The sequence below is a fragment of the Podarcis raffonei genome, chromosome 9 (assembly GCF_027172205.1).
Source record: "Podarcis raffonei isolate rPodRaf1 chromosome 9, rPodRaf1.pri, whole genome shotgun sequence".
NCBI classification, from domain to species: domain Eukaryota; kingdom Metazoa; phylum Chordata; class Lepidosauria; order Squamata; family Lacertidae; genus Podarcis; species Podarcis raffonei.
In genome coordinates, this window is record NC_070610.1 from 59,087,833 (window position 1) to 59,102,205 (window position 14,373).

Here is a 14,373-nt window from a genome sequence, read left to right on the forward strand (position 1 = left end):
GGTATAGAGGTTGCATGTTGAATACTCTACCATTCATTAAGAAAAATCCTTTCACATAGAAAACAAGCAAAAATGTTCACCTTAGCCTTCTCCAGGATGCTTTTTAAAAAAGAAAGTATAGGGGATTTTTTTTTAATGGGGAAACATTCAAAAGGCAGCCCCAAAACTGCTGTTGGAAATGCTAAAGTCCTGGAAAAGCTTTAATGTTTGATATTGTTGTTATGTCTAAACAGGCTCTAAAAGTTGGAAGGTTTTTTGTCACATTAAGGTGGGGTAGGGCTGGCTGGCTGAAAACCTCTAATGCCGTTGTGTGGTGTAGTGGTTAAGAGTAGTGGACTCGTAATCTGGTGAACCGGGTTCGATTCCTTGCTCCTCCACATGCAGCTGCTGGGTGACCTTAGGCTAGTCACACTTCTCTGAAGTCTCTCAGCCTCACTCACCTCACAGAGTGTTTGTTGTGGGGGAGGAAGGGAAAAGGAGATTGTTAGCCGCTTTGAGACTCCTTAGGGTAGTGATAAAGCAGGATATCAAATCCAAAAAACTCTCTTCCTTCCAGCAACCTACCCTTGACACCCATTTCCCCATCCAGCTGTGGTGACATGGATGCTCTGATACACTTATGGAGCTTCCCTGCTTGAGAGTGTGGAGCTCCACATTCGCTTAACCCATGAGGAGAAGGTTAGAGTCGATAAGTCAGGAGCACTGAGAATGAATAGGGAAGTCGAGACCCACAGACGCTCCCAAATATGGCCCTCCAAGTCTCTCTGTCTTGCCCTTGTGACAGTTTACCCCTCAGTGGGGTAGCTCTGTTGGTAGAGCATGATTCACTTAATCATGAGTTTGAGCAAAAGATTCCTTCATTGCAGGGGGCTGGAATACATGACCCTCCTGGTCCCTTCCAGCTCTACAATTCTGTGATTCTTTCTAGGTCACATCACAATTAAAATATAGCTATGTTCACACTCCGCCTCTGCTGAACGGCTCCCTTTACTTTGCTTTGGCTAATCCTGAGCACACCGTTTAAGCTACAGTATTGCACTCTTTCAAGTGAAGTCCAGCTAGGTTTCCTTAAGCCCTCTCTGCAACTAATTCAGTTTCTCTCCTACTGCAGATCTGCTTAACTTTTAGTTCCACTTGTGTTTTGACAGGTTAAGGATCCTCTTGCAGTCGGCGGCTGATGCCAACATGAATATGCTCCGCGTTTGGGGAGGAGGCATATATGAGCAAGATGAGTTCTACGAAATGTGCAATGAACTCGGAATCATGGTAAAGAAAAAGAAAAGAAAAAGCAATACTCTGCAACTCCTAATATTTAAAGCTGACATACGAAATAAATCTGAAAATAGCTTTTTATTTCCCCTTCCCCATTAACCTGTAACCTTGAAAACATGTGGTGGATCAGACTTAAGGCCCATCTATTTGGGCATCCTGCCAGACTGTAAAATTAGGTTCCCAGGCTTTAGGTTGTAGCAACATTCTGTTTTTAGAAAGGTGAGGATAATGGAAGTGCTCAATATATAGCAAATGGAGGGTTAGATACTGCAGTCATTTGACAACTGTAGAACGGGGTTGAAAACTTGATTAGGACCAAGGCATGCTTTCTTTTTGTTCCAGTCTAGGCAGAACTAGCAACTCCTAGCAGTAAACAGGAAATAAAGTGAAACGAAATCAACTCAACTGCTTTGCCCAAAATGGGCCTTGTCAAAAGGTTATGGAACCTTCCCAGATGCTGAGAGCAGGTATCCCTCCGTACAGATACAATTTCCAGTCTTGATTTCTTCCTCTAGGTAAGCCTAGGAGAAAGGGAGGACTCATGATTCTTTCTTCCACGTGTGTCCAGTGACACCTTGTTAACTTCCAGCACGCCTTCCAACATTTCTCTGATGAAAATAGGGATGTTCTATTCCATGATAATATTAATTTTATTATTTATATCCCGCCCAGCTGACTGAGCTGCCTCAACCACTCTGGGCACCTTCCAACATAGATAAAAACATAATAAAAAAATTAAGCATGGGAAAACCTCCCTATTCAGGGCTGCCTTCAGATGTTATCTCCTTGGTTTGGGGGTTGCATAACATTTCTTTTGTAATGAAAATAGGGGCATCCTAAGGAAAAAGAGGGCATTCCAGGATCAAATCAGAAACGAGGAAGGAAGGCTTCTTTAAATCCAGGACTGTCCCCGGAAAACAGGGACAATGGGAGAGTCTGTTAGAGTGGGTTTGGATGTTGTGATGAGGCAAAGGAAGTGGAAAGCACACCTGTGCTTTCTTCTGCTATAGACACTCGTGCAAAAAAGACTGCACACCTCCACCTCGTAGTAATAATAATTTATTATTTATACCCCGCCCATCTGGCTGGGTTTCCTCAGCCACTCTGGGCGGCTCCCAACAGAAAATAATAAAGTGATAAAACATCAAACATCAAACATTAAAAACTTCCCTAAACTGGGCTGCCTTCAGATGTCTTCTAAAATTCAGATAGTTGTTTATTTCCTTGACATCTGGTGGGAGGGCGTTCCACAGGGTGGGCGCCACTACCGAGAAGGCCCTCTGCCTGGTTCCCTGTAACCTCACTTCTCGCAGCAAGGAAACCGCCAGAAGGCCCTCGGCACTGGACCTCAGTGTCGGGGCTGAACGATGGGGGTGGAGACTCTCCTTCAGGTATACTAGGCCGAGGCCATTTAGGGTTTTAAAGGTCAGCACCAACACTTTGAATTGTGCCCGGAAACACACTGGTCTTTTAGGACCAGTGTTATATAGGCTTGGCAGCCACTCCTAGTCACCAGTCTAGCTGCCTCATTCTGGATTAGTTGTAGTTTCCAGGTCACCTTCAAATGTAGCCCCACGTAGAGCGCATTGCAGTAGTCCAAGGGGAAGATAACTAGAGTATGCACCACTCTGGAAAGACAGTCAACGGGCAGGTAGGGTCTCAGCCTGTGTACCAGATGGAGCTAGTAGACAGCTGCCCTGGACACAGAATTGTGCAACATAGAGAACTGCCTCACATAGCAGCTTGTTCATCCTCCTGTTATGGGAAATGTAATCCCTGCCCCACCAATTTTGCCCAAAGAGGAAAGGAAAGGAAAGTCGAGGAGCAAAAAGCGTGAGGCATTTTTGCTTCCTGTTTGTCCCTTGTCACGCAGAAGCGACTCCCTGGGTAGGGTGGAAACACTAGCTGTGACAGCAGTGACCCCCCTCCCTCCCTACTGGGAAACTAGCTCAGCCCCACCCAGCAACTCACTTCTCATGCCATATTTGGGTCAAAGCCCCCTTCATCAACCAGGTGCTCTCCAAATATTTTGGGCTACAACTCCCATCCCAGCCAGCACTACCTTGGTAGCTCGGGGCTGTTGGGAGTTTTGGCCTCTGGATATTTTGGAATGCCACAATGACGAAGGCTGGTCTAAAGAACGTTGTTGTTTAGTTATTTAGTCGTGTCCGACTCTTCGTGACCCCATGGACCAGAGCACGCCAGGCACTCCTGTCTTCCACTGCCTCCCGCAGTTTGGTCAAACTCATGCTGGTAGCTTCGAGAACACTGTCCAACCATCTCACCCTCTGTCGTCCCCTTCTCCTTGTGCCCTCAATCTTTCAAAAGATCAGGGTCTTTTCCAGGGAGTCTTCTCTTCTCATGAGGTGGCCAAAGTATTGGAGCCTCAGCTTCACGATCTGTCCTTCCAGTGAGCACACAGGGCTGATTTCCTTCAGAATGGATAGGTTTGGTCTTCTTGCAGTCCATGGGACTCTTAAGAGTCTCCTCCAGCACCATAATTCAAAAGCATCAATTCTTTGGCGATCAGCCTTCTTTATGGTCCAGCTCTCACTTCCATACATCACTACTGGGAAAACCATAGCTTTAACTATACGGACCTTTGTTGGCAAGGTGATGTCTCTGCTTTTTAAGTATTTTATTAGAACCAATGTAGTTGACAAATGGTAAATGCAGTTGTTCCTTTCTACCCTTTAGCTGTTACAGCTCCAGACACTTTAAAAAAGGAGTCCAGGTGCCAGAGGCCAATGATACTTTAATATTATTCTAAAACCATTCTTGCTTTAGGAAGGCAGGTAACACTTAAAAATCAGTTTTGGCTTGAGACCAGCCACAGAAAGTTTCAGGCCCAGAGGAACATTTTTAGGAGGTTGTGTACATGCCTAGGAGGGGGACACCTGCTTTAAACTGCAGAGAAATAATTCCTACATGACCTTGAGATATATAAAAGCCTATAAGCTCACCTTCCCAAGTTCTGATTGAAGATGTAAACAAGTCAAGCTTGATTTTTTTGCTGTTGGATCTCATCCAAGTCCAATAATTTGGCTTGTTCTTTCAAAGACATATCCACCCTTCCATATAGCAAAACCCCTCTGGAAACAGAACTTTGCTGTAGTAAAAAAAAATTATCCTTTTCTGATACCTTTCTAGGGAGAGACAAGTCTGCCGTGCCTTTAGCAACTGCAGGGCGGGTGGAAATTCAACAGGGGAAGCTTCTCTCCCTACTTACTGAATCTCTATGCTGGGAGGAGCTGTATGGGTTGATTTTTTGCCTGCCATTCAACTGTCAAAAGGCACAGGAGTCCTGTGAGTGGTTGGTAGGAAGATGTAATGTGTGAAAACCCCTTTCCTCAATGCTGTTTGAGGCTAAAAGCTTTCCATGTTTGAAAAAGTTAGATGAGGTCATTTGCAGCACTTTAACAAACCTGGACAGCGACTATTAATTTGAGATAGCAACTATATTAACAACATTTTTTGGTGCCACTGCTTGTGTAAATAAGTCCTAATTTCTATGAATTATGAGTGTTGCTTTTTTAAAAAAATAATCTGGTTAGGTGTGGTGCAATCCTGCAGTTGTTCACTCAGCTCACATGTGTTCAGTGGAGTTTACTCCCAGGTAAATGTGCATAGGTTTGCAGTATTAATGAGTACTCCACAATCTTTTAAGTGATGCAAGCTAGAAAATATGCACCCTGCTTACACGACTGTTTGTCAACTGGCTACTTGTTGAGTTCTTTCATTTTTCTCTTAATTCTCTAGATTTGGCAGGACTTTATGTTTGCTGTTGCTCTTTACCCAACTGACCACAGCTTCCTAGATTCAGTAAGAGCCGAAATTACGCATCAGGTATGGTATTCAGTCCAGTAGGGCCAAGCTCCTAAACTGTATACAAGCCTAGTCATGACTAATAATGGCACCGTTTTTCTGCTGGCTTTCTGTTGTGTCACGCTCGTGTGAGCGGTGACCTTCTCCTAAGTGCATCCAATCAAACAGAAGTGGCAGGGTGCTGGTGGGATGCAAACAGGATGCACCAAACTGTGCCACCCTCACAGGCATGCTTAAGTAAGGAAGCGAGAGAGGGCCTTTTTGGTGGCTGCTCCTTGATTTTGGAATTACTTCCCTAGAGAGGCTAGACGGGCTCCCTCCCTGTTGCCCTTCCACTGGCAGGTGAAGACTTTCTTCTTCCAACAGGCTGTTGGGAACTGACTGCTTTTAATAAAAGGGCTGGTGCAGTACTATTTTTGTTGTTATTATTGGCATGGTTTTAATGGATTATATCAATGTTGAATTGTTTTTAAATGATTTTTTTTCTATGTTTCTAGCTGTTATTGAGTTATTGAGTCCCTGTCAGGGAAAAAGGCAAGGTATAAATAAAAATATAATAACAATAATAATAATAATACAGGTGCTTTAAATGATTTTTTTCCTATGTTTCTAGCTGTTCTTATTTTTATCTATAAGTCGTCTTGAGTCCCTGTCAGGGGAAAAGGCAAGGTATAAATAAAAATAATAATAATAATATTATAATAATAATAATAATAATAATAATAATAATAATAATAATAATACAGGTGCACATGCACAATAGAAGAATGCTTGCTGATTAATTTGTATGATTGAACATTGAACAGTTTGGCTGTCAAAAGTATGCCAGTATAATTCAGAACCATCCCTGGAATAGGGCCAGTGCCATTGCTGTTCACTTCCTTCCTTTTTCAACTCTCTCCATCTTCCCTTCTGGTTTGCACAGCTTGACAAGCGATGAGTATGCAACCCAATGGGACGACTGGCTGCCAGGGCACTTTAAATGCGTTGTGGAGAGGAAAGTTCCCACCCCATCCTTCCTCTGCTGTTGTGCTGGGTCCAAGTGCAACATGGATGGAAATCCCATCCAGCAAAGGCAGGCTCTGGGACAGGAACACACTTGGGTTAGAATCATAGAATCGGACCATAAAATACCCTCACGCTCAAGTGTTGCGTCCTGAAGGAATTCCTTCAGAACAAGAAGGAGCTCATATTTGTGTCTGATAAGCCTAACTTGAAAGTAATTCAAGAATTTCAAGTTAGACTTATCAGAAGGAGTTTTGAAGTCCCCCTTTGCCTCTTCCTTGCGTAAACACTAATTATTGACTGGTGCAGTGAGAGCGCCCTCTTCTGTTTTCCCCTTCCAAATATAGAGCTAGGAATGCCATTTTTAACCAGCCCTAGAGCCACGTCATGTAAATCTAACCTTGAATCCTTTGGAAAGTTGAAACCACACCTGAAGCTGACATTATTTTAAGTTATGTCTGATTTGCAGATTCATTAAGACGTTTGGTAAAACCATGCCCCTTTTATACCCTGGACTTTAATCATTAACACTTCTGACTTTACTCATTTTTTTTTTTAGCACTTACCGGTACATGTTAAAAGCTCTGCTTTTCGTTTCAGGCAAAGCGGTTAAAATCTCACCCGTCTATCATTTTATGGAGCGGGAACAATGAAAATGAAGCAGCAATTGCATACAACTGGTTCTCTATTCCAAGCGCAAAGAAGAGCGTTTATGCCGACGATTATGTCACACTTTATGTAAAGAATATCCGAGAGATTGTTCTTGCTGTAAGTACAGCTTTGCAGAAGGCTATGAAGGTTTGAGCTTTGATAGCAGGCTTTGAAAGTTCTGCTGAATTGCTGATTTTACTCTTCTTGTTTGCAACTGTGTCTGTAGTCTGCATACATTGCAGGCAAATCTTTATCATTAAAGATGCGTCAGGCACAATCTGGAAACATCTGGAAACATCTGTTTTCTCTGTATATCCATTGATGGGCTCAAATCAGCCCTAACAACCATTTTGTCTTCTGTATTTCACCTGCGTTTGTGTATTAATCTAATGGTTATGGGGTTGCTCGTGCGTAAGTTGCCGCCACTCCTGGCTAGGTGACCTGGTTAAACCTTTCCTGCCTGGACAGCCCCTCACTTCGTGGCTGTTCAGTCGCTGGCAGAATCCGACAGTGGGCGTTTCTTCAACCTTTTCCAACATAAAAGTTGTTTGACGCCCAGTCTCCTCCTAGCGTCCCTGCGCGGAAGCCTTCTGCGCAGGGTGGGCGTGGGTAGCGGAGGACCTGTGCTCTCTCCGCTGGTGTCCAGTAAAGAGTCTCTGAGCCTGCTCTCCGCTTCCCCCCATTGGCCCCCCTCCATCCCTGGTGTCACGCTGATTTTCTTCCCCAACAGGAAACCTGCCTCTCTCCCTACTTGGCCCCTCTCCAGCATCGTCGTGGAGCCCCTCCTCCTCCTCTCGTTCCGATGGCAGTTCCCTGACAATTAACATACTCTATTTTTTTTAAGTGCCTGGTTATTTATTTACAGATAAAAAGTACTTGCTTTGGGGAAAATGAGAGTGATAAGTAAGGACCAAGCTTGTCGTGTGTCCACTGGTGTTTGCTGTGCTAAACACTGCAGTTAATAAAGGGCAGGGATAATGTGCCAGGAAGCCTCAACTGGCCTGTAACTCTGGCTTGTGTACCTGTAACTCTGGCCTGTATCGTTGACTGCTGAGGATGCAGGTCTCCCCCATCACACTTTGCAGCGTTTAGCTCTGTGCATACCAGTTTTGTAAGTTGCAAGCATTCCTGCAAGGTAAATATTAACTACCCTTAATGGACAGACTGAAATGTAGAGAACTGAATTCTAATCTCTCTTTCTCTCTCTCTCTCATTCCGTTTATTTAGCATTTATAGTCAGCAGATAGTGTATCCACTTAAGTACTGCTCTCTGGCTGAAGCCTGATGCTCCCACTATCAAATAAGAAGTGCATATTCACATATCCTCTTTCCTTACAAACTTCTTTTTGGGGAAAGGGCCGTAGAGCATCTCCTTTGCATTCAAAAAGGCCCAGATTCAATCCCGGGCATCTCTAGATAGGCCTGTCTAAAACCCAGGAGAGTCTCTGCAGACCAGTTCAGCATAACTGCTCCAGCACAGAACCATGTAGGCCCTAGGCAGAAGACTGGCTTTCCAAAGTGAGCACAGGGTATCTGCAGTGGGGAAGTGGTCAACATTCAAGTGGAGCATTTCAGGGGCTCTGTGTTAGGACTGGAAATTGCCACATATGGTATGGGAAGCCTGTGGCCTCCAGATGTTGGAGATCCAGATGTTGGAGCTTCCATCACCCTCGACCATTGGCCATGCTGTTGAGGGCTGATGAGTGTGGGTGAATGTGCACATGTGGAAGCGCATTGAGCCATGGGTCTCTCAGTAGGTGGGCAATCTGTTTGTAATCCTATTTTATGGATTCTGATTTTTAAAAACGTTTTGTATCAGTTGAAGAACTTTTTATTTTCCCAGTTCCTTTAATTCTAAAATATTTTCAGCCTTAAAAACCTTTTAAGTTCTTTGTACTATTTCTGCTTTTGTTTTGTTCTAATTTCTTTGTTTTGTTCTCTATATTGATTTTTATTTTTATTTTTTTAAACCATTCAGAGAACATACATGCAACCTGGAGGAAGGGCCACTAGACTTTCCCTAACAGATGGGAAACAGTTGTGTGCCCATTGCCTGTAAAGACCTTGAGCATTTGTCCAAAGAATCAGTTTTGCCTTCAGATGGAAGCTGACTATACAATTTTTTCCCCTAAAATGCGCACGTTTTCCCTCATACGAAAATAAATGGACCATGCACAATGCTTTCCTTAGTATTTGTCTCGCAGTCTGAAGGCAATATTTTTCAGAGCAGATTGCTTTCCTTTGAATGCTGAGATTTGTTTCTTTGCAGCCGAGCATCTGACTCCAGGAAGCAGATATTCATTTGTGTGATAAGCAGAGCAGAACTCATCCAGCCTAGTGAGAAATGAAGCCATGACTCATTCACCAATTCAGAATCTGGCTTTATTTTTTTGCTTTTGAAATCGTAGATGTTTAGCTAGTTTGAAGAAGAAAGAAATGCTTTATTAGCCCTTAGCTCCATTTATTGTCTTGCGTTGTGTTTTGTTAAACCCAGGAAGACGAGACTCGCCCTTTCATTACCTCCAGCCCTACCAATGGTCTGGAGTCGGCCAAGGAAGGCTGGCTAGCTCATGCTCCTTACGACACTCATTTCGGAGATAATCATTACTACAACTATGTGAGTGACTGCTGGGATTGGACCACCTTCCCCAGAACACGATTTGCCTCAGAGTATGGCTTTCAGTCCTGGCCTTCCTTCAGTGCCCTGGCACAGGTAAGTCTTTCGAGCCTTTCCCTCTCTTGCAAACTCTGCGAGCATAAGAAAAGCCAGTTGATGATTTCCTCCCAATGCAAATGTTAGCTCTTTGGACCAGCTTACTTAAAGAAATAATCTTGCTCCCTATGTGCCTATTTAATTGCACTTTTACAAGAGCCGTATCGTATCTGTTCTGCATTTGTGAGGAGTTGACTTTAGTGTGGCAACACCTGTGCTTTGGAACTTTACCTATCGACAGGTTGCCTATTGGCAGCAAATTGTTTTAAATGCTTGCTGAAAACTTCACTTGTTTTGGTGAGTTTTCCCATACATATAATTTAGTTACCTATATTTGTTTTAAAAGTCGTATTGGTTTTATCCTTGTGTACAGTGATGGCGGTTTTATGTATCTTTATTTTTAATTTGTCTGTGGATTTTACTTATAATTTTGTTAGTACACTGTTTAGGGAGCTCCTTGCTCAAGTGGTTTATAAATTTTCTAAATAAATAAAAAGAGGACATGTTTTCCTTGGGACCACTGTAGGCGATAAGAGCGTTACATTCTCTCTCTCTGTCTGCTCTGACCCTTTATTTACTACTGTCTCCCTCCTAGTAACTTTGCATTATTATTATTTTTTAAAAATACAATTTGCATTTTAAAGCAACCGCTAAACATCAAGGACCCCTCTAAACTGGTGTTTTATTGTAGGTATATTTTGCAACATGTCCTTGGCACAAAAATAGTGATCAATTTATTTTGCTTTCCTTGTTGTTCTGTGATGCTTCCTCAATGCTACATTATTGCTGTCTGGAAGGGTTATAGTGCAACAAAAGTGGGATAACACCCCCCCCCCAAACAACAACAACACAGGACATTTGTGGTATGAAAAGCCAGTGGAAGTTACAAGACGTGCACTAGCCCTGTCTAGGGAAGTTTTTAATGTTTGATGTTTTATTCTGTTTAATATTCTGTTGGGAGCCGCCCAGAGTAGCTGGGGAAACCCAGCCAGATGGGCGGGGTACAAATTATTGTTGTTGTTGTTGTTGTTGTTGTTGTTGTTACTAGGAGTACTGCTACTACTACTAGCTGTAAGTGAAGCAGTATGACCTTTTGCATTCACAAATGGTACTGAAAGTAGGATTGTGTAGGATTGCCCCGATAGCATCATGAGCACAAATAATCACGAATGTGCAATAATAAGGATGTTTGGAGAGGGCCTGTGTGCAAAGATTTCCCTAAATGTTGATTCCACTGGGAGAATGATGCACGTGCTCAGCACTGCTGGCAAGGCCACAGAAGATCCCGCCCTGCAAAAAAGTGTGTAGTCATCTGTTTGCTTGCCCAGGCATAACTGTGTGTGCCGTGTGTGGCCTGAAAGGCAAAAAGATCAATGTCATAAATGAATTCTGCAAAGCTTTCCTCTTTGGTTGCCTGGAGGTAGTTCTTAGCGAGCACATGGCTGTTGACAAGCCTGAACAAGGCGCAACTTTCTCCTGTCGACATCAACGAGACTTAGAAGAGTTCAAATGCTGGCAGGAATTTCTCAGTTTGAAATGAGGTGTGCGGGTTTGTAATTGTGTACAGTGCTTTTTACAAGCCTGCCTGCGAATCACGTTCCCCATGTGTATTAAGGCATTTAAAGCCAGGGTCAATTTGGGGAATTTCCCTTCCTGGAAGGAAAAGTATCATTTAAGTGTGCTAAACAATGGGAGCGCAATTAGTTGACGAAAGAACATGTTTGATCAGACGACAAGAATTCCCATTCTTGGCTCTGGGCACAATGCAGAGAACAATGGGAGCACTTTTATTTCACTGAAAGAAACAAGACACAAACCTGTAGCAAAGCACTTAAGAAGTTAAGCGCCACTTTTGGGGGGATTGTGTCTCTCGTCACCATTTACTTCTGCCTTTCACTTATTTTTATGGTTTTGCCTTGGATAGATGTATAAAGGCCTGCCCAAAATTCTTTTCTACAGGCCTTGGGAAGTTGCACCACCAGCAACTTCCTGTATTTGTTACGTTGCTGTTGTTTTATGCTGATATTCTGCCAAGGAACTTAAGGCAGTGTACATGATTCTCCCCTCCCATTTTATCCTCACGAGGATAAAAGGTTTTACCTTATCAGGGTTCAAGGACAAGCCAGGAAAAGCATTTGGGGCACAGTGTAGCCTGGGAAGATTTCTGGGGGGCAGGCGGAGAGGTATTTGGCCCCTAGTCCTATGATCCCCCACCCATTGTGTAAACACTGCTATTTCCCATGTTCTTTTCTGATCTGTACATGTATACATTTTCTGTATGGAGGTAGTTACAGCTTTAAGATTACAGTCGTACCTTGGAAGCTGAACAACTTAGCTCCCAAACAGATCAGCTCCCAAATGATCGAAACCCAGAAGTGAGTGTTTGGTTTTTGAACGATTTTCGGAAGTCAAACGTCCGGCATGGCTTCTGATTGGCTGCAGGATACTCCTGCAGCCAACTGGAAGCCACGCTTTGGTTTTCGAATGGTTCTGGGAGTCAAACGGACTCTCAGAACGCATTCTGTTCGAAAACCAAGGTACCACTGTACAAACTTTGCACAGAGCATACTTAGATGAAATATATGCTAGAATATGTGTAAATCATGCATGTATTTGTAGCCAGAGTGGTGGAGAACATTGCTCACTGCATACTGTATTGCAATCTGCATAATTCTCTGAGGGACATATTTCTCAAAAGGATTCTTCAGACAATTTCCTCCTTGAATATTAGGGAGAAAAATTGTTATTTGCTCAGGGATTGGGGAATAAACGCATCACACATAAGGTTCCTCTTTTTGCTTTAGCAGCCCAACGGATTAGACAGAATGCCATTGTACAACATGGGGGCCCAATTTGCTGGGGGACACCTTATGCTATGTTTGAATTTTTGAGATGACTATTTTTTATAAAAAAGTAAATATATGCGAGTGAGTGACTGCGAATGTGTATAAATCTTATTTTGTTTTTAAACCACAGGTGTCATCTGAGGAGGACTGGTCTTACGCTAGCAATTTCTCCTTGCATCGGCAACACCACGCTAACGGCAATGACCAAATGCTTCATCAGGCAGGCCTCCATTTTAAGCTGCCGCAGGAAGGAGACCCCCTCAAGAACTTTAAGCATTCCATCTACCTCACTCAGGTGAGTATTTGTCAAAATCTTAAGAGGTTTCTTGTTTGTTAAAGAAGCCATAATCATGGTTGCATAATGCAACATGTGTTACAGAGAACCTGGTACAAAATTATGATAATTGTGTCAAGTGTTTGAATTACACAGTGGGCGAAATCTTGGGTCCAGTGACATGGTTTAAAATTATCAATGGGCTTCTCCCCACACACTGTACAGAGAAATACACATGTACCGTTGTGTATAAAGTGTTGCACGGCTGTTTGCTTTGTGATTACAGGCTGTGTATATACTGGTTGTCAGGTCTGTGTCTCTCTGTATGGTGAAACATTAACTCAGCCCTGTAGGCACAATGTTAGACTTGTCTTTTCCTATCCAGGGATTATGACGGTGCACTGAAAACATGGGGTATGAAGTTGTTCTTTGGAAACAGGTCTAGAAACCACTTGTGCTTATCTGCAACAACTGACGACCTCCTAAGAGTCCTGGAAAGACTCTGATGGGCAGTTTTCAATATCTGCAAGGGTAGCCATATTAGTTTGCTGCAGCAAAAACAACCAAAAGCCTTTTGGCACATAAAAGGCCAGCATTGTTTATGTTATGGCACAAACTACTTTGGGCTAGAGCCCACTATGTCAGATGCAAGGGGTATGAGTCTCAGATATAAAGGGAGCAAGGGAAGGGGGGAAATGGGATGCAAAAGGATTGTTTGTGGATTCAAAATGACATTTTACAGCAACATTGGCTGGCGATTACACAGTCACTATAGCATTTCTGAGTAAGGTGATAATAGAATTAGAGACTAAATGAATTCATACATTTTGCTGTGAAAGGCAATTTTGCATACGTTCGAGCTATTGTTGATTTGTCACAGGCTGTAATTTTGCATGCCGCCGCCTTTCAGCTGCAACATTTACATTCCCTGCTCCCTTTTATGTGCTTATACACCACTGAAAAACATGGCTGGTAGACTGAGGGTCACATTCCATGCATCTCATGAAGTAGGCTCTAATGCCCGAAAGTTTGTGCCAGGAGAGCACTTGTTAAGCCTTTAAGGTGCCACAATACTCTTTTGAGGTTTGTTTTTTAAATGCTCTTTATTAATTTTGCATATAGTTTAGAAAATAATAAAACACAACGGGGGGTTTGTGAGGTTTGACTGTATATTTTAGGAAATTTTTAGAGCATTGTTTGAAATACACAACCTACCTGCGGGTATAGGGCGGTATATAAATTAAATAAATAAATACCGCTTACAAATCAAAGTGGTACAGTCCAGAAAGGGTTTTACCATGTGATCTGCTGTTCCCTGTGGTCCAGTCTCAGGGATCTGCATTATTGTCAGTATCTTTCGCAGTTCTATCATTACACGAGCACTTAGTAATTATATATATATATATATTGTTTTGGCTTTCGTTGACTTAGATTATGCAGGCCCAGTGCATAAAGTCCCAAACGGAGTTCTATCGTCGCAGCCAAAGCGAGATAATCAATGGGGAGGGGCGCACCATGGGGGCACTATATTGGCAACTCAATGATATCTGGCAGGCTCCTTCCTGGGCTTCTCTGGGTAAGTCTTCTTTAGCCAAAGCAAAATTAGGAATTGGGCTGCTTTAATGTGCATGCTTTCTTACTGTCTTTGCACGTCTATTTTATTTATTTGTATTTCACCTTTGCTGTGAGGAGCTTAAGGTGGTGAATGTGATTCTCCCTCTCAATTGCATCTTCACACCATCCCTGCAAGGTTGTATAGGCTGGGAGAAAGTCCCTGGCCCAAGGTC

The 14,373-nt window shown here is 43.0% G+C and overlaps 1 protein-coding gene across 4 annotated transcripts in view; it reads left to right on the forward strand.

Moving 5' to 3' along the window:
* The window catches only part of MANBA (mannosidase beta), a 63,439-nt gene that overhangs the window by 44,495 nt on the left and 4,571 nt on the right, over positions 1-14,373 (forward strand). For 3 of the 4 annotated variants that reach the window (XM_053403947.1, XM_053403946.1, XM_053403949.1), the window contains 6 exons: positions 1,149-1,266; positions 5,032-5,118; positions 6,703-6,870; positions 9,248-9,466; positions 12,443-12,607; positions 14,018-14,162. In XM_053403947.1, coding sequence (XP_053259922.1) covers positions 1,149-1,266; positions 5,032-5,118; positions 6,703-6,870; positions 9,248-9,466; positions 12,443-12,607; positions 14,018-14,162 — 902 coding nt within the window. The remainder of the gene's footprint in view (positions 1-1,148; positions 1,267-5,031; positions 5,119-6,702; positions 6,871-9,247; positions 9,467-12,442; positions 12,608-14,017; positions 14,163-14,373) is intronic. The other variant, XM_053403948.1, reaches the window with a different exon arrangement.